Source organism: Coregonus clupeaformis, chromosome 36, assembly GCF_020615455.1.
Source record: "Coregonus clupeaformis isolate EN_2021a chromosome 36, ASM2061545v1, whole genome shotgun sequence".
NCBI classification, from domain to species: Eukaryota; Metazoa; Chordata; class Actinopteri; order Salmoniformes; family Salmonidae; genus Coregonus; species Coregonus clupeaformis.
In genome coordinates, this window is record NC_059227.1 from 41192110 (window position 1) to 41218117 (window position 26008).

Consider the following 26008-nt stretch of genomic DNA (forward strand, 5'->3'; position numbering starts at 1 on the left):
TTGTTCTCCCCACTGTATATCTTACCTTATTAGGACATGCTTGATATCACTATGCACATTGGGGGGAAATGTTATAGCTAGTGAAATACCATTCCAGACCCATGATTGGGTCTAGACCGCAGTTATATCTAACCTTTGACCCTAGAGGGGTTCTGTAAATGCAACCAGCCAGTTGATACAGTATATTTTAGGAATAAAGATTAAATAAGCGCTGCAAATAAACAGTTTCTGGTCGGGTGGACGAGGGACAACATGCTGGAGCGCGGGTTGTGGCTGCTGAGGGCACGGGAATCCTGACGGGACAGAGGAGGAAGCTGGACTTATTTGGGAACTCTCTCTAATGCAATAATAAAGTGCCTGGAATTCCTAGTAAAGGGGAAAATGTGAGTCCCAAATAACACCCTATTCCCTGTATAGTGCACTACTTTTGACCAGAGTCCTATGAAACCCCTATGGGCCGTGGTCAAAAGTAGTGCACTATAAAGGGAAGAGGGTGCCATTTGGGATGCACACTTTGGCTTGGGTTCAGCTGTTGGGGGACCAAGTCCCTCCATCCTCCGTGGCCCAGAATTCCAGAGAGGAACAGAGCAAGTGACTGGGTCTTGTATCATTTCATTATTCATCCAGTAGGGTTCAAATGGGTGTGCCAGCAGAAATTAAAAAATGAAATAAATGCTTCTAAATGAAATACTATTTTGATCAGGGAGAACCAGGATAGGACAGGGACGTTTCTGGGCCTGATTTGTGTCATACGTTTGTATGTGCAATAGTTTTGATTTTACATTTACATTTTACATTTGATTTCCCACTAGAGTGAGGGCTGTCTATTCCAAAGGGATAGGAAGCAGCAGGTCATGGTGCCACAGACATTACCAAGTTCATTGAAGATGCTGCTTCTGACATTTTTCATCTAGCAATAAATAATACGATCAGATCAATAAAATCTCCATTACAAATCATGAGACATTTCCATTTTTAATTGATACCATTTGTATGCTTTCAAAATAGGCTCAAGCAGGCAACACTTGGTCCTCTGTAGCTCAGCTGGTAGAGCACGGCGCTTGTAACGCCAAGGTAGTGGGTTCGATCCCCGGGACCACCCATACACAAAAATGTATGCACGCGTGACTGTAAGTCGCTTTGGATAAAAGCGTCTGCTAAATGGCATATTATATTATATTATTATATTATAACACTTGGTCCTTGAAAAGGTAGTACCAAATTACACTAAACTTTTGCACTTTAAAAGGTAAAAAATATATACTTTTAGGTTTACATATGACACATTCTGTTGATATGAGAGGCTAATAGGTCATATCTGAGATGTGAGTTCTAAATAAAAAAGAACTAAGTTGTAAGTGAGAATAGGTTGGTCTGAAGACGAAAAAGAAAGGAAATACACATGAGCACCACAGTACCTATTCCACCCATGCTCCACCAAGGTTTTCCAGCACACAGCTTTGACCTACTACAGTAGCTGTGTTGGTATTGTACTTCAAACTATGTGTAAGCTTGTTGCTTAGGATTCAAACCTCCTCAAACAGCCTAATTCATACTCATAGAGGTGGTGCTCCCACAAGCTTAGTGGTTAGGAGCGTTGTGCCAGTAACCGAAAGGTCGCTGGTTCTAATCCCCGAGCCGACTAGGTGAAAAATCTGTCGATGTATTTCATCAATTTTTGAATAAGGTTGTAACGTAACAAAATGTGGAAAAAGCGAAGGGGTCTGAATACTTTCCGAATGCATATATATATACACACACACAAACACTGGTTTGAATGTATGCAGTCACTACCTGTAAGTCGCACTGGATAAGAGCGTCTGCTAAATGACTAAAATTTTTAATTTTAAAATGTACAATACCAACATAGCCACTGTAGTAGGTCAAAGCTGTGTGCTGGAAAACCCTGGAAGAGCATGGGTGGAATGGGTACTGTGGTCCTCGTGACTTTATTTTATTTTTCGGCTTCAGACCAATGCCTAGTTTTTTGTTTTTAATTTCTGTGGTTTTTACACCTGAAGGTGATTATACAATATTATTACACAACATTATAATACAACTTAACTCACCTTTGTTTAGAGGTAATGCAGGACTAGGCCTTTCTTCAATAAAGATACATGTTCATGTAAATAGTTAATTGTGTATTTTCGATGAGCTTGCTCGATTGTCTTAAGAGAGATCAAGGAACATTTTTCCAGTTTACTCCATATTGGCTTAAATGGATTTCTAGTTTTTCGCTTCCCTCTGGAAAATCAACTGTTAATAATAAATACATACTAACAACTACATTATTTCTGTTTAGTTTTACTTAACTTTTATTGCTGTTAAGTTGTATTATAATGTTGTATAATAATAATGATGCTGTGTTATTACTAAATATAACATTTACAACCAAATGTACACTATTATATATAGTTAAGTATGTAGACACCCCTTCAAATTAGTGGATTCTGTTATTTCAGCCACACCCGTTGCTGACAGATGTATTAAATCGGAAAACACAGCCATGCAATCTCCAAAAATTGGCAGTATAATGGCCTTACTGAAGAGCCCAGTGACTTTCGTGAAGTGGTAGGCCACACAAGCTCACAGAACGGGACCGCCGAGTGCTGAAGAGCGTAGCGCGTAAAAATCGTCTGTCCTCGGTCGCAACACTCACTACCGAGTTCCAACCTGCCTCTGGAAGCAACGTCAGCACAATAACTGTTAGTCGGGAGCTTCATGAAATGGGTTTCCATGTCCGAGCAGCCGCACACAAGCCTAAGATCACCATGCACAATGCCAAGCGTCGGCTGGAGTGGTGTAAAACTCGCCGCCATTGGACTCTGGAGCAGTGGAAACGTGTTCTCTGGAGTGATGAATCACACTTCACCATCTGGCAGTCCAACGGACAAATCTGGGTTTGGCGGATGCCAGGAGAACGCTACCTGCCCCCAAAGCATAGTGCCAACTGTAAAGTTTGGCGGAGGAGGAATAATGGTCTGGGGCTGTTTTTCATGGTTCAGGCTCCTTAGTTCCAGTGAAGGGAACATTTGTACTTCACGCTGTTCCGTACATTTGACCTTATTTTAGCGCTCCCAAAACTTAATACTTCCAGGTCAACTGTAATATGAAAACCATTGTAAAGCACAATTTCTCCCCTTTCCAGCAAAATCAATGACGAGACCTTCATGCTGCCCATCTCTGCATGATTGAAGAAAGCGATGGAGCTCCGCCGGGTATTTTTTTAAATGGCGGGGTGTGGAAGCGAAAGCTACTGTGTCATGGTGAAAGGGGGAGATATGTCGTGTGGGGAACTAGCTTTTTTCACCTGATTTGTCCAACTTATCACCTCTAAAATGTAAATAAAACACTATAAAGAGTTTGTATAATGTCTCATTACATACCTATTTGAAGGTTTGTGTCGAATTTGAATAGGGTTTTTAGGGCGGGGCTAAATTTCTCTTCACAATTAAACTGTGGGTGTCACGGTTTTTGAGAATCAGTGATTACACGAAAAATTAACCATTTATTAAATTAACTATTGATGAACTCACGAGTAATTAACTTTACACTAACCGTTACACTCCCCATTGATCATTTCTTGTTTTTAATCTGCGAGAGAAGCGCTACACCTGGTGGAAAGAGGCTGTACGGCTCAGAATGACTTGAATAATGCGTGCCGTACGTTACGTCGTGACATGTCACACTTTAACGTACAGCGTCGTCGGGGTCAGTTTTTTCAACTTTTCTCCAATACTATTGGTCCATTACCATGTCAATCAACGCTGAACGGAAACTTAGTTCACACCCTGGATTGTGACGTCAACACAGTCGCTACACACCCATTCGTTTTCATTGCAGACTCGTTTGAAGGCTGCGGTTGCCCACATATGTACAGAATGGAGTCAGCTACGTTACACATCTTATGACTGGCAGCATGGTGAATGCAGCTGTGTTGTTGCCGAGCAACCGACTGGTATTAGAACTATGAGATTCCTCTGAAAATATGTTAGCATTGTCAGAATGCTACAAAAAGGTAGCACATTGTTGGTTCTTAATGGACAAAAAAAATAAACATGTGAGAGGATAATATTGTAAATGTAATCAAAACTGTTGCCTCTACAAACCTATTCAGTCCGAAAGGTGGCAAGTCTAATGGTGACTTTATGAACTCTTTAGTCTCGTTCTTATCCAATGCCTAGATACTGAGCTAGTTCTGTGCAAAAACTATTCTGACAACCCTAATGCTGACATGTGGTTCTCGGTAATGGATTGACGGCTCATGACCAGAGGCGGGGAGTGTGTTGTGTTCCTCCAATCAAGTTGATTTGTGAATTTTCATCAAGATTGGTGTCATTTTGGCTTAAATATGATGATAGGGAGATTTTAATTTAACACTGAACTTCAACCAATGCCTATATATAGATGTCTATAATATAACGATCACGGGATAACGTGCGGTCCCTCCTCCATCGAGACGTCACAGCAATTCCGTATAAAACAAACGTGAGCCCGTGCTGAATGCGCGTATCTCGGCAAGGTGACTGCAGCCAGGCACAGTCGCGTCAGGATGCGTGCGGGTCAGAGGCAAGCACGAAGTTGTTAATGAGAAAGACAAATAAAAAAAAAGGAAGGATGCAGAGTTGTGGGGTGAGTCGGGCGACATAAGTGAAAGAAAATAGTTAAATACAAGAATGAGAAAGAACAGTAAAGCGACTGTAGGCGTTCAGTGACTATAACGGTGATGGAGACCGTTACTGTGCTGGGGAGAGTTTAGGTTTGACGCGCGCTGGGGAATTCATTTCTTTGGAAAGGCTGGGCGAATGATGTGTGATGGGCGAATACCTACCTGGATATCTCTGGATCACAAACCAACAGAAAGGTGTTTCCTCGGGAGAGGACGTATGCGTATGAGGGAGACAAATACAAGTAACGAGAAAAGTTAGTTAGGAGACTGCTTTTGATTTGAAACGTTTTGAACATATATTTTTACGCGTAGGAGCCATGGGAAATAGTCACGTGTGAATCCGTCATTAATCAGTTATTATTCGAAGTGCTTCCTAAACCAAATGCATCAGAGAGAAACAGAAACATGTATCTGGGTAAAGCTCTTCTGTTTGTCCTACTCTTAAACTGCGCGACCACAAGTCTATCTTTCTCAACATGCGCTACCGTAGATATAGACCATGTGAAGCGGAAAAGGGTCGAGGCGATACGGGGACAGATACTGAGTAAGCTCCGGACGACCAGCCCGCCACACTCCCTGGGACCCAGTCAGATCCCCTACCAGATCCAGGCCTTGTATAACAGTACCCGGGAGTTGCTTGAGGAGTTGGGGAGAGACCGGCAGCAAAGTTGTGGCCAAGACAACACGGAGACCGAATATTATGCCAAAGAAATATACAAGTTCAACATGGTCCAAGGGCCGCCTGAAAACAGTAAGTCGTGGTGTGTTTAAAAAAAATTAGTTTTCGTACTCTTTTGGTTGATATGCTAGATTGGTGAGGAAATGGTTTTTGATGGCAGTTAAGGCACTCCGTTATGCGCGAGATCAGTTAATGTAGAGCGTGCCAAATGCGTAATTTTGGAAACGGAGGTGTAATTCCAAGAGGGAGAGCTTTCCCCCATTGCCAGAGTGAAATTCCCCCCCAAAATAGGATTTTATCTATTTGTCATGACAATGATGGGGTCGTTTGTGGGCTTTAACAAAGTTTATAATATATCATAAATAGGAATTGATCAACTATGCATATTGCTTCCTATTGAGATGTGTGTGGATAGGCTAATAGAGTGGGTAGACAGCATGGAATATCTCAGAAATGAAATCTGTTGACATTTCCATAGATGAGCTCTCCTTAGATGTGGTAACTTCAGTTCAGTTCAGTTATCTTTTTTGGCCTTATTCAGGAATGTATCTCCCATTCATGTTGTCTTCCACATTCCATGGACTTCAATGAGTATGAGTGTGTGTGTGTGTGTGTGTGTGTGTGTGTGTGTGTGTGTGTGTGTGTGTGTGTGTGTGTGTGTGTCTCTTGTGTGTGTGTGTGTTTGTCTGTGTGTGTGTGTGTGTGTGTGTGTGTGTGTGTGTCTGTGTGTGAGTCTGTGTGTGTGTGTGTGTGTGTGTGTGTGTGTCTGTGTGTGTGTGTGTGTGTGTGTGTGTGTGAGTCTGTGTGTGTGTGTGTGTGTGTGTGTGAGTCTGTGTGTGTGTGTGTGTGTCTGTGTGTGTGTGTGTGTGAGTCTGTGTGTGTGTGTGTGTGTGTGTGTGTGTGTGTGTGTGTGTGTGTGTGTGTGTGTGTGTGTGTGTGTGTGTGTGTGTGTGTGTGTGTGTGTGTGTGTGAGAGAGAGTCTGTGTGTCTGTGGGCTTGTATGACTATCCTCTCAGATACTGGAAATCTCTAGGGGTTAGGGGTTAGGGGTTAGGGTTTAGGGGTTAGGGTTAGGGGTTAGGGGTTGGGGTTAGGGGTTAGGGTTTGGGGTTAGGGTTTAGGAGTTGGGGTTAGGGGTTAGGGTTAGGGGTTAGGGGTTAGGGTTAGGGGTTAGGGTTAGGGGTTAGGGGTTAGGGGAAATAGGATTTTTAATGGAAATACATTTTAGGTCCCCACAAGGATAGTACAGCATATGCTGTGTGTGTGACATGGATAAGATGTGGGAGTAGTAGAAGTTATCTCAGAGTTGTGGATGAACTTGGAAGCTGTCTTTCATCTCCCCACCCTGTTAAAATACAGGACTAGTGATTGGTCTCTCTCCTCTTCCCACACCTCCCTCCTTTCCTCCATGGACCCAGTCCCTCTCCCCAGATGTGTCCATTTCCATTCCAACCAGGCCCAAATGAGAGGGACATCTGCCCAGGCGGATAGGAACAGGGCTGGGGAAGGGCTGGGGAAGGGCTGGGGAAGGAAAAGCCTTGCTGAGAGGGACAGGAACAGTTAACATGAACGGACAGGAACAGTTAACATGGAAGGACAGGAACAGTTAACATGGAGGGACAGGAAAAGTTAACATGGAGGGAAAGGAACAGTTAACATGGAGGGACAGGAACAGTTAATATGGAGGGACAGGAACAGTTAACATGGAGGGACAGGAACAGTTACCATGGAGGGACAGGAACAGTTAACATGGAGGGCCAGGAACAGTTAACATGGAGGGACAGGAACAGTTACCATGGAGGGACAGGAACAGTTAACATGGAGACAGGAACAGTTAACATATAGAGACAGGAACAGTTAACATGGAGTCACAGGAACAGTTAACATGGAGGACAGGAACAGTTAACATGGAGGAAAAAATAACAGTTAACATGGAGGGAAAGGAACAGTTAACATGGAGGGACAGTAACAGTTAACATGGAGGGACAGTAACAGTTAACATGGAGGGACAGGAACAGTTAACATGGAGGGACAGGAAAAGTTAACATGGAGGGACAGGAACAGTTAACATGGAGGGCCAGGAACAGTTAACATGGAGGGCCAGGAACAGTTAACATGGAGGGACAGGAACAGTTAGCATGGAGGGACAGGAACAGTTAACATGGAGGGACAGGAACAGTTAACAGGGAGGGACAGGAACAGTTAACATGGAGGGACAGGAACAGTTAACATGGAGGGCCAGGAACAGTTAACATGGAGGGACAGGAAAAGTTAACATGGAGGGACAGGCACAGTTAACATGGAGGGACAGGAAAAGTTAACATGGAGGGAAAGGAACAGTTAACATGGAGGGACAGGAACAGTTAACATGGAGGGACAGGAACAGTTAACATGGAGTGACAGGAACAGTTAACATGGAGGGAAAGGAACAGTTAACATGGAGGGACAGGAACAGTTAACATGGAGGGACAGGAACAGTTAACATGGAGTGACAGGAACAGTTAACATGGAGGGAAAGGAACAGTTAACATGGAGGGACAGGAACAGTTAACATGGAGGGAAAGGAACAGTTAACATGGAGGGACAGGAACAGTTAACATGGAGGGAAAGGAACAGTTAACATGGAGGGACAGGAACAGTTAACATGGAGTGACAGGAACAGTTAACATGGAGGGAAAGGAACAGTTAACATGGAGGGACAGGAACAGTTAACATGGAGGGACAGGAACAGTTAACATGGAGGGACAGGAAAAGTTAACATGGAGGGAAAGGAACAGTTAGCTGATGGAAGGACCTCCTCCATCCCTTAACCTGGCTTAGAAGGATTAAAGATCAGAGATCCACTCCCCATCACACACTGAATGCATCCCAAATGGCACCCTATTCCCTATAAATCCCAAATAGCATCCTATTCCCTATATATCCAAAATAGCACCCTATTCCCTATATATCCCAAATAGCACCCTATTCCTTATATATCCCAAATAGCACCCTATTCCTTATATATCCCAAATAGCACCCTATTCCTTATATATCCCAAATAGCACCCTATTCCCTATATTTCCCAAATGGCACCCTATTCCCTATATGTCCCAAATGGCTCCCTATTCCCTATATAGTGCTCTGCTTTTGACCAGACTCTATAGGCCCTGGTCAAAAGCAGTGCAGTTTGGAACGCAGCCACTCTCCGCCTTGAGTAGAGGCTAGGGTGGGTGTACAGTTTTTCCATTCTGGCTTGGTGTTGGCTGATGGAGTGGACCTCCCTCCTCTTTAGCCAGGCTTAGGGTGTGTTCCAAATGGCACCCTACTCCCTTTGGAAAGCACTACTACCCTTAGGGCCCATGTCAAAAGTAGTGCACTATAAAAAGGAATAGGTTGCCATTTTGGACGCAGGCAAACGGGATCCCTGAGCCCTTTCCCTCCACACGCTGGACGCCCCAGGGGAGATTTGGCTGTTGGCTGGGGTGTACAGTTCCTCCACTGGGTTGGGGTTAAATTCCACCTCAGTAGAGAGACGGGACGCAAACAGATCCTCCTCAGGTGAAAGAGTACCATTACATCACACAGACACAGACACACACACATATCTTTAGTAGCCAGTGTTTCCCAGAGCCTTCATAGCGTTAATATTATCGTTAGAACCTTCTTACGATGTATCTTTAGTAGCCAAGGTGTTTCCCAGAGCCTTCATAGCGTTAATATTATCGTTAGAACCTTCTTACGATGTATCTTTAGTAGCCAAGGTGTTTCCCAGAGCCTTCATAGCGTTAATATTATCGTTAGAACCTTCTTACGATGTATCTTTAGTAGCCAAGGTGTTTCCCAGAGCCTTCATAGCGTTAATATTATCGTTAGAACCTTCTTACGATGTATCTTTAGTAGCCAAGGTGTTTCCCAGAGCCTTCGTAGCGTTAATATTATCGTTAGAACCTTCTTACGATGTATCTTTAGTAGCCAAGGTGTTTCCCAGAGCCTTCGTAGCGTTAATATTATCGTTAGAACCTTCTTACGATGTATCTTTAGTAGCCAAGGTGTTTCCCAGAGCCTTCATAGCGTTAATATTATCGTTAGAACCTTCTTACGATGTATCTTTAGTAGCCAAGGTGTTTCCCAGAGCCTTCATAGCGTTAATATTATCGTTAGAACCTTCTTACGATGTATCTTTAGTAGCCAAGGTGTTTCCCAGAGCCTTCATAGCGTTAATATTATCGTTAGAACCTTCTTACGATGTATCTTTTGTAGCCAAGGTGTTTCCCAGAGCCTTCATAGCGTTAATATTATCGTTAGAACCTTCTTACGATGTATCTTTAGTAGCCAAGGTGTTTCCCAGAGCCTTTATTAGTAGCGTGGCTCTTAACTTCATCCTCAGCTCTGGCATCTTCCCCAATATTTGGAACCAAGGACTAATCACCACAATCCACAAAAGTGGAGACAAATTTGACCCCAGTAACTACCGTGGGATATGCCTCAACAGCAACCTTGGAAATCCTCTGAATTATCATTAATAGCCGACTCGTACATTTCCTCAGTGAAAACAATGTACTGAGCAAATATCAAATTGTCTTTTTACCAAATTACCATACAACAGACCATGTATTCACCCTGCACACCCGAATTGACAAACAAACAAACCAAAAACAAAGGCAAAGTCGTCTCATGCTTTGTTGATTTCAAAAAAGCTTTTGACTCAATTTGGCATTGGGGTCTGCTATACAAATTGATGGAAAGCGGTGTTGGGGGGAAAACATACAACATGATAAAATCCATGTACACAAACAACAAGTGTGCGGTTAAAATTGGCAAAAAAACACACACATTTCTTTCCACAGGGCCGTGGGGTGAGACAGGGATGCAGCTTGAGCACCACCCTCTTCAACATTTATATCAACGAATTGGTGAGGTCACTAGAACAGTCTGCAGCACCCGGCTTCACCCTACTAGAATCTGAAGTCAAATGTCTACTGTTTGCTGATGATCTGGTGCTTCTGTCACCAACCAAGGAGGGCCTACAGCAGCATTTAGATCATCTGCACATATTCAGTCAGACCTGGGCCCAAAAATAATGGTGTTCTAAAAAAGGCCCAGTTGCTAGGACCACAAATACAAATTCCCTCTAGACACCATTGCCCTAGAGCACACAAAAAACTATACATACCTTGGCCTAAACATCAGCGCCACAGGTAACTTCCACAAAGCTGTGAATGATCTGAGAGACAAGGCAAAAAGGGCCTTCTACGCCATCAAAAGGAACATAAAATTCAACATACCAATTAGGATCTGGCTACAAAATACTTGAATCAGTTATGGAAGCCATTGCCCTTTATGGTTGTGAGGTCTGGGGTCCGCTCGCCAACCAAGAATTCACAAAATGGGACAAACATCAGTTGAGACTCTGCATGCAGAATTCTGCAAAAATATCCTCAATGTACAACGTTAAACACCAAATAATGCATGCAGAGCAGAATTAGGCCGATACCCACTAATTATCAAAATCCAGAAAAGAGCCGTTAAATTCTATAACCACCTAAAAGGAAGCGATTCCCAAACCTTCCATAACAAAGCCATCACCTACAGAGAGATGAACCTGGAGAAGAGTCCCCTAAGCAAGCTGGTCCTGGGGCTTTGTTTGTAAGGGTTGGTGTGAGGTGTGACCCAGGTGCGGTGCAGGATAGACAGTAGGCAGTAGGCAGAGATGGTGAAACAAGGATCTTTACTGGTGGTCCCGAAGCCAGAAACAAAACAACGGACTTAACACGATAACAGAAAGGTGGAGCAAATAAATCTCCAAAAAACAGGCTGACAGCCAAACTACGAAATAGTAACTACGACTGAAATAATAAAGAAACAGGGAGAACACTTCTCGAGTACCTGTACATACTTCTCCGATCAGACACTGATTAGTACTGCTGAGCACAGAGAAACTAGCAGAGAAAACTGAGCAAGGGAACACAGGGAAGTGAGGGCATAAATACACAGGTGAACAGGTAGACACAGGTGACACCAATAGGATCATGATTAGTCCAGACGGTGAGTGAGAAGGTGCATAAGGTCGTCGGAGAAGGACACCTAGTGGAACGCTCCGGAACTGCGACCCGTGCCGGGAACAGCCGACGGGAGAAAAACACACAGGGAGTTGAGCTGCAAGATTGACATAATAATATGCCATTTAGCAGACGCTTTTATCCAAAGCGACTTACAGTCATGCGTGCATACATTTTTTTGTGTATGGGTGGTCCCGGGGTTCGAACCCACTACCTTGGCGTTACAAGCGCCGTGCTCTACCAGCTGAGCTACAGAGGACCACATAATGTCATACTTGGCGTGGTTGAGAAGCATTATAGTTGTTAATAGCCTCATCATGCATACAGTACATTCATCCCAATAGGACTAATGACTTTTGCATACCAGGCTCTCTGGAAGGAGCCAGCAGCAGGCATGGCATGTATGGGGGATACTTTTCTCATCGCTGCAGATTGCCCTTTCCCTTAGCTGGCCAGGCTACAGACTTTTAGACGTCCACTTAACAAAGCTTTTCAAATGGCTTCCAACTCCAGGAGGGCTATCATGGCACTGCTGGAGGAGTTACGAGGAGTAATGGCTGATGTGCTAGCATTGATTGTAGAACGAAAGAGAAGCGCACACCATGATGAAGTCACAGTGTTATGATTAACCTCCCTTTGCCAGGTGGACTTTACAAGGTGCCCCTAAAAATGACACACAAAACTTCCTCATATAAAGCTAATCTTTGAAGTTATATGGCCTTGATCAAGGAGCTTTCACATTCCAGTTCAGAGGCTTTACTACAATTACTACTTCCCCAGACCAGACCTTTACCTCTCCAGACCTTTACCTCTCCAGACCTTTTCCTCTCCAGACCTTTACCTCTCCAGACCTTTACCTCGCCAGACCTTTACCTCTCCAGACCTTTACCTCTCCAGACCTTTACCTCTCCAGACCTTTACCACTCCAGACCTTTACCTCTCCAGACCTTTACCTCTCCAGACCTTTACCTCTCCAGACCTTTACCTCTCCAGACCTTTACCACTCCAGACCTTTACCTCTCCAGACCTTTACCTCTCCAGACCTTTACCTCTCCAGACCTTTATCTCTCCAGACCTTTACTACTCCAGACCTTTACCTCTCCAGACCTTTACCTCTCCAGACCTTTACCTCTCCAGACCTTTACTACTCCAGACCTTTACCTCTCCAGACCTTTACCTCTCCAGACCTTTACCTCTCCAGACCTTTACCTCTCCAGACCTTTACCTCTCCAGACCTTTACCTCTCCAGACCTTTACCTCTCCAGACCTTTACCTCTCCAGACCTTTTCCTCTCCAGACCTTTACCTCTCCAGACCTTTACCTCTCCAGACCTTTACCTCTCCAGACCTTTACCTCTCCAGACCTTTACCTCTCCAGACCTTTACCTCTCCAGACCTTTGCCTCTCCAGACCTTTACCTCTCCAGACCTTTACCTCTCCAGACCTTTACCTCTCCAGACCTTTACCTCTCCAGACCTTTACCTCTCCAGACCTTTACCTCTCCAGACCTTTACCTCTCCAGACCTTTACTACTCCAGACCTTCACTACTCCAGACCTTCACTACTCCAGACCTTCACTACTCCAGACCTTTACCTCTCCAGACCTTTACTACTCCAGACCTTCACTACTCCAGACCTTCACTACTCCAGACCTTCACTACTCCAGACCTTTACCTCTCCAGACCTTCACTACTCCAGACCTTCACTACTCCAGACCTTTACCTCTCCAGACCTTCACTACTCCAGACCTTTACCTCTCCAGACCTTTACCTCTCCAGACCTTTACTACTCCAGACCTTCACTACTCCAGACCTTCACTACTCCAGACCTTCACTACTCCAGACCTTTACCTCTCCAGACCTTCACTACTCCAGACCTTCACTACTCCAGACCTTTACCTCTCCAGACCTTTACCTCTCCAGACCTGTACCTCTCCAGACCTTTACCTCTCCAGACCTTTACCTCTCCAGACCTTTACCTCTCCAGACCTTTACCTCTCCAGACCTTTACCTCTCCAGACCTTTTCCTCTCCAGACTTTTACTACTATTACTACTTCCCCAGACCAGAGTAACTTTGAGTCACATCAGGAGAGGTGTTTTAGAGGGAGGTGAGAGACTGAGAGGACTGGCTTCCTGTTTTTGCTGAGAATGTTATTGCCCCATAGCTGTAGCTATGTGCACTATATAGGGAATACGGTCCCTAGGTGTGCCTCTCTCTCTCCCGCTCTCGCTCTCTCTGGTAACAGGGTTCTGAAGAAGTCTCTCTTTCGGAGGAACCACGGTTGACTCCGAGCCAGTTCCATCACTCCATTTCTTCCTCACCTGTTTAATGTGGTGTGGGCAAACGCGTTAGCTCCTGACAGCTCTGCTGAAAGGCCTTTAGGTAAACTGTTGACCTTTGGCGGATTTAAGGGCAAGTCTCTAAACTGGCTCAAATCCCCGACAGGTGCAAATGAGGGGAGGTGGGAGGGCAAAGAAAGGCAAATCGCTGTGTTGGGAGACAGAAGACGGACAGGGTTATTTGAAAAGTCTCCTTTTATAGAATGGAACGTCTATCTGGCATATAGCGAGGCAAGGATGGAGGAGCGGAGGGTAAGAGTTGTGAAGTCATCATGTGGTTGGGGCAGAGGGGCTGTGAGTGCGGGCTCCGGGTTGGGTCTGGGAAGGGCTGGTCTGGGCTGGGCTGGAGCAGATCTGATCTGGACTGGTGTGGGCTGGGCTGGTCCGGTCTGGACTGGTGTTGGTCTGGCTCCGCATTCACAAATTCACAGTAGGAGTGCTGATATAGGATTTGTTTTTCCCTTTTAGATCATAATGAATAAGATTGTATGGACAGAGAGGACCTGATCCTAAATCAGTACTCCTACTCATTAATATAATAATAAATAATAATAATATGCCATTTAGCAGACGCTTTTATCCAAAGCGACTTAATGATCTAGGGGTCACCCCCAGCACACTGAGGACAGCAGGGTTTTTGATACACCGAATGCCAGGGAGGTGAAGTCATTCCAAGCCAAACAGGGACGCTAGTTCACTTAGAAAATAAATGTTCCCTTTTTTTCCCCCTCTGGCTTCTAACTCAGTCAAGAGGCAGAAAATAGCCCAGTGACTTCAGCTGATAACGGAAGCACGTTATCACATTCCATGCCAGTTGCCATGGAAAGACAGACGCTCCAGGACATTGACTGCGGTACATCGTTAATGATTACTCGCTGTGTCTCAAATGGCATCCTTTTCCTTACACAGTGCACTACTTTTAACCAGGGCCCTATGGGGCTCCAGGAAGCAACTGTTGTCCGTTCATAGAAAGAAAGCTACAGGTGCCAGTAGACAGTCTATTACTGAAAGGAATCTTAGCAGGGTTCTTTGTGCCAAGTGAGCCTGAAAAGAGATGAGCTACGTAGAGGAGGAAATGTGGTGTCTACTGGTCTAAAGAGATGAGCTACGTAGAGGAGGAAATGTGGTGTCTACTGGTCTAAAGAGATGAGCTACGTTGAGGAGGAAATGTGGTGTCTACTGGTCTAAAGAGATGAGCTACGTTGAGGAGGAAATGTGGTGTCTACTGGTCTATGCAGTGTAAGCATCTACCAAGTCCACTATTTCTGTTGATTTATCAGGGTGGTTCAACGTAAACTGACATCCACATTCTGGCTCTTATCCTATGAGCACAATAATTTGAAAATACGTTGAAAATACATATTTCTGGTTGAAAAGACAATGAAAATACATTTTCTTTGTTGACAAGATGCTGAAAAGACGTTGAAAATACATATATTTGGTTGAAACGACGCTGAAAAGACGCATTTCAACCAGTTTTGCTCACTGGCTAGGAAGTCTTCTACCACGTTATTGTCATGAGGGCATACATTGCTTGTCTGAGAAAGGTATTAGACGTACATGGGACTTTCATTCACTCTGACCAAAACTGACATTTCTTTGCAATGACATCTTCTGTGGAAAAACCCGTCTGGAGTCCACTGGTTAAGCTTTGTGTTATCTTACATCAGCCATTTCCAAACCTCTCCGTTGGGACCCCCAGCCTTTCTATGTATTTAAAGTATTCCAGAACTAGAACAACTTTTCAACTAATCATTAAAGCCCTTGACTACTTGAATCAGGGCTACAACATATTTGTGATATGTCTGGGGGTCCCCGAGGAGAGGTTTGAAAAAGATCGAACAGTAATCTATCTGCATGTTGGTTTGAAAGTGACGTTGTTACTGAGCTGATTCTCCTCTTACTATTTACAGATGTCCCAAAAACACCACCTCCAAATTGTTCGAGCATTACTCTCTTTCTTCTGACTCCTCTGTCTCCTCTGTCCGCTGTCCCTTACAGACAACCTGCCCTCCTGTCTCCTCTGTCTCCTCTGTCCCTTACAGACAACCTGCCCTACTGTCTCCTCTGTCTCCTCTGTCCTCTGTCCCTTACAGACAACCTGCCCTACTGTCTCCTCTATCTCCTCTGTCCTCTGTCCCTTACAGACAACCTGCCCTACTGACTCCTCTGTCTCCTCTGTCCTCTGTCCCTTACAGACAACCTGCCCTCCTGTCTCCTCTGTCTCCTCTGTCCTCTGTCCCTTACAGACAACCTGCCCTACTGACTCCTCTGTCTCCTCTGTCCTCTGTCCCTTACAGACAACCTGCCCTACTGACTCCTCTGTATCCTCTGTCATCTGTCCCTTACAGACAACCTGCCCTACTGACTCCTCTATCTCCTCTGTCCTCTGTCCCTTACAGACAACCTGCCCTACTGACTCCTCTGTCTCCTCTGTCCTCTGTCCCTTACAGACAACCTGCCCTCCTGTCTCCTCTGTCTCCTCTGTCCTCTGTCCCTTACAGACAACCTGCCCTACTGACTCCTCTGTCTCCTCTGTCCTCTGTCCCTTACAGACAACCTGCCCTACTGACTCCTCTGTCTCCTCGGTCCTCTGTCCCTTACAGACAACCTGCCCTACTGACTCCTCTGTCTCCTCTGTCATCTGTCCCTTACAGACAACCTGCCCTACTGTCTCCTCTGTCTCCTCTGTCTCCTCTGTCCTCTGTCCCTTACAGACAACCTGCCCTACTGACTCCTCTGTCTCCTCTGTCCTCTGTCCCTTACAGACAACCTGCCCTACTGACTCCTCTGTCTCCTCTGTCCTCTGTCCCTTACAGACAACCTGCCCTCCTGTCTCCTCTTTCTCCTCTGTCCTCTGTCCCTTACAGACAACCTGCCCTCCTGTCTCCCCTACTCCTCTGTCCCTTACAGACAACCTGCCCTCCTGTCTCCTCTGTCTCCTCTGTCCTCTGTCCCTTACAGACAACCTGCCCTCCTGTCTCCTCTGTCCTCTGTCCCTTACAGACAACCTGCCCTACTGTCTCCTCTATCTCCGCTGTCCCTTACAGACAACCTGCCCTCCTGTCTCCTCTGTCTCCTCTGTCCCTTACAGACAACCTGCCCTCCTGTCTCCTCTGTCTCCTCTGTCCCTTACAGACAACCTGCCCTCCTGTCTCCTCTGTCTCCTCTGTCCTCTGTCCCTTACAGACAACCTGCCCTCCTGTCTCCTCTGTCTCCTCTGTCCCTTACAGACAACCTGCCCTCCTGTCTCCTCTGTCTCCTCTGTCCTCTGTCCCTTACAGACAACCTGCCCTACTGTCTCCTCTATCTCCTCTGTCCGCTGTCCCTTACAGACAACCTGCTCTACTGTCTCCTCTGTCATCTGTCCCTTACAGACAACCTGCCCTACTGACTCCTCTGTCTCCTCTGTCTCCTCTGTCCTCTGTCCCTTACAGACAACCTGCCCTACTGTCTCCTCTATCTCCTCTGTCCTCTGTCCCTTACAGACAACCTGCCCTACTGACTCCTCTGTCTCCTCTGTCCTCTGTCCCTTACAGACAACCTGCCCTCCTGTCTCCTCTGTCTCCTCTGTCCTCTGTCCCTTACAGACAACCTGCCCTACTGACTCCTCTGTCTCCTCTGTCCTCTGTCCCTTACAGACAACCTGCCCTACTGTCTCCTCTGTCTCCTCTGTCCTCTGTCCCTTACAGACAACCTGCCCTCCTGTCTCCTCTGTCCTCTGTCCCTTACAGACAACCTGCCCTACTGTCTCCTCTGTCTCCTCTGTCCTCTGTCCCTTACAGACAACCTGCCCTACTGTCTCCTCTGTCTCCTCTGTCCTCTGTCCCTTACAGACAACCTGCCCTACTGTCTCCTCTGTCTCCTCTGTCCTCTGTCCCTTACAGACAACCTGCCCTACTGTCTCCTCTGTCTCCTGTCCCTTACAGACAACCTGCCCTACTGACTCCACTGTCTCCTCTGTCCTCTGTCCCTTACAGACAACCTGCCCTACTGTCTCCTCTGTCTCCTCTGTCCTCTGTCCCTTACAGACAACCTGCCCTACTGACTCCTCTGTCTCCTCTGTCCCTTACAGACAACCTGCCCTACTCCTCTGTCTCCTCTGTCCTCTGTCCCTTACAGACAACCTGCCCTACTGTCTCCTCTGTCTCCTCTGTACTCTGTCCCTTACAGACAACCTGCCCTGCTGACTCCTCTGTCTCCTCTGTCCCTTACAGACAACCTGCTCGACTGTCTCCTCTGTCTCCTCTGTCCTCTGTCCTCTGTCCCTTACAGACAACCTGCTCAACTGTCTCCTCTGTCTCCTCTGTCTCCTCTGTCCTCTGTCCCTTACAGACAACCTGCCCTCCTGTCTCCTCTGTCCTCTGTCCCTTACAGACAACCTGCCCTCCTGTCTCCTCTGTCCTCTGTCCCTTACAGACAACCTGCCCTACTGTCTCCTCTATCTCCTCTGTCCGCTGTCCCTTACAGACAACCTGCCCTACTGACTCCTCTGTCTCCTCTGTCCTCTGTCCCTTACAGACAACCTGCCCTACTGTCTCCTCTATCTCCTCTGTCCGCTGTCCCTTACAGACAACCTGCCCTACTGTCTCCTCTATCTCCTCTGTCCGCTGTCCCTTACAGACAACCTGCCCTACTGACTCCTCTGTCTCCTCTGTCCTCTGTCCCTTACAGACAACCTGCCCTACTGTCTCCTCTATCTCCTCTGTCCGCTGTCCCTTACAGACAACCTGCCCTCCTGTCTCCTCTGTCCGCTGTCCCTTACAGACAACCTGCCCTACTGACTCCTCTGTCTCCTCTGTCCTCTGTCCCTTACAGACAACCTGCCCTACTGTCTCCTCTATCTCCTCTGTCCGCTGTCCCTTACAGACAACCTGCCCTACTGACTCCTCTGTCTCCTCTGTCCTCTGTCCCTTACAGACAACCTGCCCTACTGTCTCCTGTCTGTCTCCAACAACCTGCCCTACTGTCTCCTCTCTGTCTCCAACAAACTGCCTTACTGTCTCCAACAACCTGCCCTACTGTCTCCAGCAACCTGCCCTACGGTCTCCTCTCTGTCTCCAACAACCTGCCCTACTGTCTCCTGTCTGTCTCCAACAACCTGCCCTACTGTCTCCTCTCTGTCTCCAACAAACTGCCTTACTGTCTCCTGTCTGTCTCCAACAACCTGCCCTACTGTCTCCTGTCTGTCTCCAACAACCTGCCCTACTGTCTCCAGCAACCTGCCTTACTGTCTCCTGTCTGTCTCCAACAACCTGCCCTACTGTCTCCTGTCTGTCTCCAACAACCTGCCCTACTGCCTCCTCTCTGTCTCCAACAACCTGCCCTACTGTCTCCTGTCTGTCTCCAACAACCTGCCCTACTGTCTCCTGTCTGTCTCCAACAACCTGCCCTACTGTCTCCTGTCTGTCTCCAACAACCTGCCCTACTGTCTCCTGTCTGTCTCCAACAACCTGCCCTACTGTCTCCTGTCTGTCTCCAACAACCTGCCCTACTGTCTCCAGCAACCTGCCTTACTGTCTCCTGTCTGTCTCCAACAACCTGCCCTACTGTCTCCTGTCTGTCTCCAACAACCTGCCCTACTGCCTCCTCTCTGTCTCCAACAACCTGCCCTACTGTCTCCTGTCTGTCTCCAACAACCTGCCCTACTGTCTCCTGTCTGTCTCCAACAACCTGCCCTACTGTCTCCTGTCTGTCTCCAACAACCTGCCCTACTGTCTCCTGTCTGTCTCCAACAACCTGCCCTACTGTCTCCTGTCTGTCTCCAACAACCTGCCCTACTGTCTCCTGTCTGTCTCCAACAACCTGCCCTACTCTCCCAATGTCATCACCTCCAACCAGTCCACTGGTTAAGCTTTGTAGTAACTTAATCTAAAGTTAATTGTTACTGACTGTGGGATCCTCTCTCTGTGCTACAGATGACCTTCCCTACTGTCCTAAAGGAATCACCTCCAAAGTGTTCCGTTTCAACGTCTCGGTGATGGAGAGGAACTCCACCAACCTGTTCCGAGCCGAGTTCCGAGCTCTGAGGGTTCCAAACTCTGCTGCCATTAGGAATGAACAGAGGGTCGAGCTCTACCAGGTGTGTAAAGGTACCGTCCATGTCCTTCAGAGATCTTCAACTCAACCTGACAACGGTTAACAGTCTTTCCCCCCTAGTTTCATTTGGAGGCGGGGCACCCACAGGCCCCCGGAGCAACTTCTAGGTCCTCAGGCATCACCACTGGGCATCACCACTGGGCATCACCACTGGGCATCACCACTGGGCACCTTATTCCTTATATATAGTGTCAGATCCCTTTGGGCCCTGATCAGGGGTAGTACACTGTAAAGGGAGTACGGGGCCATTTGGGACGCACCGATTGTCAGTCACTACGATAGAAGTCAAACACTTTAGGTAGGGAGCAAAAGAGTAAGGCCTGGTGGAGGAAACACAGTACGTACCTCCATCACACAAACAGATCAACAAATCAACAACTTTTGTTGTTACAGAGCGTGATCTGTAGTGGACTTTGTTAATTTTCAAATAATCAGAAATTTGCCAAGTTCAGTTCACTTAAGATAGGTTTACCATTACTGACACTGACGTGAAATCTAGTCGCTTTATTAAACTTCCCAGTTCCAACTGAGGAAGGGCAAGGGAGCCTCAGCCAGTGAAATCCAGCTGTGGTTTGGTGGTGGGCAGCCAGCCGCCAGACCCTAACTCCAGCTCTCGTCAGGCCTGGAGAATGTGTGCAGGGTCTGGCTCTGTGCAGGGTAACGCTGGAGTGTCCTGTTTAATGTGTTCAGAGCTCTGGGCAGGGTAACGCTATATCAGCCTCAAAAGCCTCTGCTCTATAATCTATGACATTTGGTGCCATGCAGTAATAGTATATAGCAGGGGTATTCAACTCTGACCCCTACGAGGTCTGGAGCCTGCTGGTTTTCTGTTCTACCTGATAATTAATTGCACCCACCTGGTGTCCCAGGTCTAAATTAGTCCCTGATTAGAGGGGAAGAATGAAAAATAATTTTAAAAAAAGCAGTGGAACTGGTTTTGAAGTCCAGGTTGGAATTTGAGGGTTATAAAGTGTATCTTTATAAAGTGTATCTGGGGCGGCAGGTAGCTTAGTGGTTAAGAGTGTTGTGCCAGTAACTGAAAGGTTGCTGGTTCTAATCCCCGAGCCGACTAGGTGAAAAATCTGTCGATGTGCCCTTGAGCAAGGCACTTAACCATAATTGCTCCTGTACGTCGCTCTGGATAAGAGCGTCTGCTAAATGACTAAAATGTGTCTTTATTGTGTGATTTTTCAATAGCGAATGTTTCTCACATCTCCAGGCTTCTGAGAAATAGAGACTGCTGTCTCCTCGAGTTGCAACAGCACCTGTTGTGTTTCTATATCAGTGTAGTGGATCATTGTGTTGTTCATATGCTGTAACTCCCCCACCCTTGGTTTTCAGATCCTGAGGCCAGACGAGCACATAGCTAAACAACGCTACATTGGAGCCAAGAACGTGCTGACCAAGGGAACGCCAGAATGGGTCTCCTTCGATGTGACAGAGACGGTACGGGAGTGGCTGATGTACAGAGGTGAGCCCATTCATTGGTTGATTGTTCTTATTGTTTTTCAAGAGGAAATAATTTCCACTGTTACAAGTTTCAGACTCAAGTTACATACTAATACAACAACATCAATCAATCAATCAATCAATTTTATTTTATATAGCCCTTCTTACATCAGCTAATATCTCGAAGTGCTGTACAGAAACCCAGCCTAAAACCCCAAACAGCTAGTAATGCAGGTGTAGAAGCACGGTGGCTAGGAAAAACTCCCTAGAAAGGCAAAACCTAGGAAGAAACCTAGAGAGGAACCAGGCTATGAGGGGTGGCCAGTCCTCTTCTGGCTGTGCCGGGTGGAGGTTATAACAGAACCATGCCAAGATGTTCAAAAATGTTCATAAGTGACAAGCATGGTCAAATAATAATCAGGAATAAATCTCAGTTGGCTTTTCATAGCCGATCATTAGAGTTTAAAACAGCAGGTCTGGGACAGGTAGGGGTTCCATAACCGCAGGCAGAACAGTTTAAACTGGAATAGCAGCAAGGCCAGGCGGACTGGGGACAGCAAGGAGTCACCACGGCCGGTAGTCCCGACGTATGGTCCTAGGGCTCAGGTCTCTCAGTTGGCTTTTCATAGCCGATCATTTAGAGTTGAAAACAGCAGGTCTGGGACAGGTAGGGGGTTTCGTAGCCGCAGGCAGAACAGTTGAAACTGGAATAGCAGCAAGGCCAGGCGGACTGGGGACAGCAAGGTGTCATCATGCCCGGTAGTCCTGACGTATGGTCCTAGGGCTCAGGTTCTCAGAGAGAAAGAGAGAACGAGAGAATTAGAGAGAGCATACTTAAATTCACACAGGACACTGGATAAGACAGGAGAAGTACTCCAGGTATAACCAACTAACCCCAGCCCCCCCGACACATAAACTACTGCAGCATAAATACTGGAGGCTGAGACAGGAGCGGTCCGGAGACACTGTGGCCCCATCCGAAGAAACCCCGGACAGGGCCAAACAGGAAGGATATAACCCCACCCACTCCGCCAAAGCACAGCCCCCGCACCACTAGAGGGATATCCCCAACCACCAACTTACAATCCTGAGACAAGGCCGAGTATAGCCCACAGAGGTCTCCACCACAGCACAAACCAAGGGGGGGGCGCCAACCCAGACAGGAAGATCACGTCAGTAACTCAACCCACTCAAGTGACGCACCCCTCCCAGGGACGGCATGAAAGAGCACCAGCAAGCCAGTGACTCAGCCCCTGCAACAGGGTTAGACATCAAACAAAAGTAAAAAATCTGAAAAAACCACAAGCAGTAGATTTCCGTTTTGAGTTGGTGTGTGAAGATGACCTTATCTTTCCCATGATGCCTCTCTCCTCTCAGAGACCAACCTGGGTCTGGAGATCAGCGTGCACTGCCCCTGCCACACCTTCAACCCCAACGGTGACATCATCGACAATGTGAACGAGGTGCTGGAGGTCAAGTTCAAAGGTCAGTAGGCATAACATTCTCTTCTTGTGTTGTCGTTTCAGACCGGGAAAACCTCATCAAGTCATTTGTTGTTACCACCCAATAACGGGTAATGTTCTGGATCTTTCTTTCTCCCTTAGACCCTTACTCCCTTACTGCTAGCATTGTTTAAAATACTGAGAAGTAGTTTTCAGATCTGGATCTTTCTCCCTTAGACAACTGAACTATGAACTGGCATGGAAAAAGTGCAATTGCATTTAAAAAAGCCATGACAAGTCACAACATAATTTACAAGCTTGCTCACAGAAGCAAAGGAACCAAAGTTACGGACAAAGGACCTGGGTTAGAGTTGGGGCGTGTAACATGTACTGCCTGACCTCTGACCTCTCTCTCTCTCTCTCTCTGCTGTAGGGATGGAGGGGGAGGAGGACCTGGGTCGTTGGGACCTGGGTCGTCTGAAGAAGAAGAAGGAGCAGTACCCACCTCACCTCCTCCTCATGATGATCCCTCCTCACCGTCTGGACGCACAGCCACGCAGACGCAAACGGGCCCTGGACACCAACTACTGTTTCTCGTAAGGACCCTTACTGAAGCTGTTGTCACTTCTGTTTCCACCTGTCGGCACGGAGTTGTCCAGTCCTGAAAGGCTCCGGTTTTGAATTTGCAGGGTTTGTAAACCAGAAGTCAGCAATCATTTCTCGTAAAAATCTGCTGTAACATAAACAGCAATAGCAGAAGAAGGATCAATGAGCCAGCCAACTTCCCCATATGCTCCATCTCAAACCATTCAACATGTGTTGGTTGATCAAAACAAGATAAACTTGAATAACTTGCTGCAGCTTTATCTGACTCTTAACTAAAGCATGTTGTGTTAACAAGAAAATTGTAACTGAACAGTTATCAAAGCTGACTACCTAACTCATTGTTGTGGTCCTCTGTAGCTCAGCTGGTAGAGCACGGCGCTTGTAACGCCAAGGTAGTGGGTTCGATCCCCGGGACCACCCATACACAAAAAAAAATGTATGCACGCATGTCTGTAAGTCGCTTTGGATAAAAGCATCTGCTAAATGGCATATTATATTATATTGTATAATAATGAGAGAAGGTACGAGTGATTCACCATAGTTAGTTGTGCTCCTTTCCCAGCACTGTTGAGGAGAACTGCTGTGTTCGTCGTCTCTACATTGACTTCCGTCGGGACCTGGACTGGAAGTGGATCCACGAGCCCAAAGGATACTTCGCTAACTACTGCTCTGGACCCTGCCCCTACCTGAGGAGCTCCGATACCACACACACACAGGTGAGGGCAATCTGACACCACACACACACAGGTGAGGGCAATCTGACACCACACACACACAGGTGAGGGCAATCTGACACCCCACACACTGATGAGGGCAATCTGACACCACACACACAGGTGAGGGCAATCTGACACCCCACACACTGATGAGGGCAATCTGACACCACACACACAGGTGAGGGCAATCTGACACCACACACACACACACAGGTGAGGGCAATCTGACACCACACACACACACACAGGTGAGGGCAATCTGACACCACACACACACAGGTGAGGGCAATCTGACACCACACACACACAGGTGAGGGCAATCTGACACCACACACACACCACACTGGGCACACACTGGTTGAATCAACGTTGTTTCCACGTTATTTCAATGAAATTACTTTGAACCTATGTGGAATAGATGTTGAATTGACGTCTACCCCAGTGGGACACAGGTGATTTACACCGTGGTCATAATGACTAAAACGTCCAGGCTGGCAGGGCAGGAAGCAGAAGTCCCTTTGCTACTCAATAGCGTCTGTTAAATTAGATTCAGCAATATGATCAATAACACCATACACAGAAATCAATAATAACTACGATTCTGATCGGCCAAGACCGCTTATTAGAGCTCGTGTCTTTACTTATTTCTGTAGTTGGCAGGACAAGTTGCAAAATGTTTTACCATTTCAGCTTCCACATCAGCAACACCATCTCTTTCCCTCCACAGCTGCTGAGCCTGTATAACACTCTGAACCCAGAGGCCTCGGCGTCTCCCTGCTGCGTTCCCCAGGACCTGGAGCCCCTTACCATCCTCTACTACTCTGGACGCACCCCCAAAGTAGAGCAGCTATCCAACATGATCGTCAAGTCCTGCAAGTGCAGCTGAGGAGGCCGGGAGTAGGCCAAAGCCAGGGAGTAGGGTAGGGGCGCTGGCCCACGGAGGTGACCTGTATTGGGGCACCGGAGCCAGCCAGCCTGCCTAGCTGTGGAAGACGAGACTACCACCATCCATGTTATTTGTGTTCGGACTATGTTGCCTGCCACGTGGCCTAGATCTTAACACCACTTGAACTGAAGGACCCTATCCTTGTGTGAGGAGGACATAGTATGTTAGACTTTGGGATCCTAACTTCTAATCTTCGTTTTTGATTTGTTCAGTTTAGAGATGCCATGTAGTTTCATTTTCAATTTTTCAAACTGGGTTTCCTTCCCTTCCTACAAACAGTGGGCATTATTCATAACACAAAGGAGAAAGGACAGACTAGCCGCCGTATCCAAAGACATAACTGCAGTCAGGCAGAGGGGAAGGAAAAAGGACAGACTATGAGACGGAGAGAGAGAGAGAAGAGAATGCCTGCAGGATTTGCAATGGAAAGTAATGTGAGCAGGAGAGATAGAAGCCAAGCTTCTTTTCATTTTTTGGCCCGACACAGCAGTGACCATTTTTTGTTTGCTTCCAAACGCAAACGGAGTGGAAGGAAGAAGGACTTTTACGGATGGAGGAGGATATGATATTGTGGCTACTACCACCGCTGCTCTCTTTCGAGACTTTCTTGACATGTTAGAATTTTCAAAAACAAATCGGACCCAAACACAACATGCTGGAAAATAACATAGATCTGAAAAACTCTTAATTATGATTTTTTTTTTTCTTCTTTCAATTGGCAGATATTCTCTGTTATGCAGCGTGTTGTCGTGGTGATTGATGTAATGTTGATGTGTATCTGTCTATTGCCCCTAGAAACCCTTTTATATTAAACTATGGTCCTCGTCACATGAATTCTGCTGATGATTTAGAGGCCACACTGGGTAGTCATGGTGGATGTTTCTAAACCAGTTGTTTTGCTATTTGAGTAAGATGAAGGTGAAATCAGTCATGATAGCCGGCACCGGTTGATCCTCTTCTGTTTTGCTGCTCTTGACATCGCAAAGCCGAAAGCAGTGGCAATAGAGTCCATTATCTCCCTT

The 26008-nt window shown here is 46.7% G+C and overlaps 1 protein-coding gene across 1 annotated transcript; it reads left to right on the forward strand.

Annotated features, from left to right (window-relative positions):
- Positions 1-4513: 4513 nt before the first annotated feature.
- On the forward strand, positions 4514-25820 carry LOC121552669 (transforming growth factor beta-3 proprotein-like). Its single transcript, XM_045211415.1, has 7 exons — positions 4514-5420; positions 19647-19810; positions 21169-21298; positions 22654-22761; positions 23152-23314; positions 23887-24040; positions 24768-25820. Exons 1-7 carry the CDS (start codon positions 5075-5077, stop codon positions 24924-24926), a joined length of 1224 nt encoding a protein of 407 aa, XP_045067350.1. The 5' UTR covers positions 4514-5074; the 3' UTR covers positions 24927-25820.
- The last annotated feature ends 188 nt before the right edge of the window (positions 25821-26008 follow it).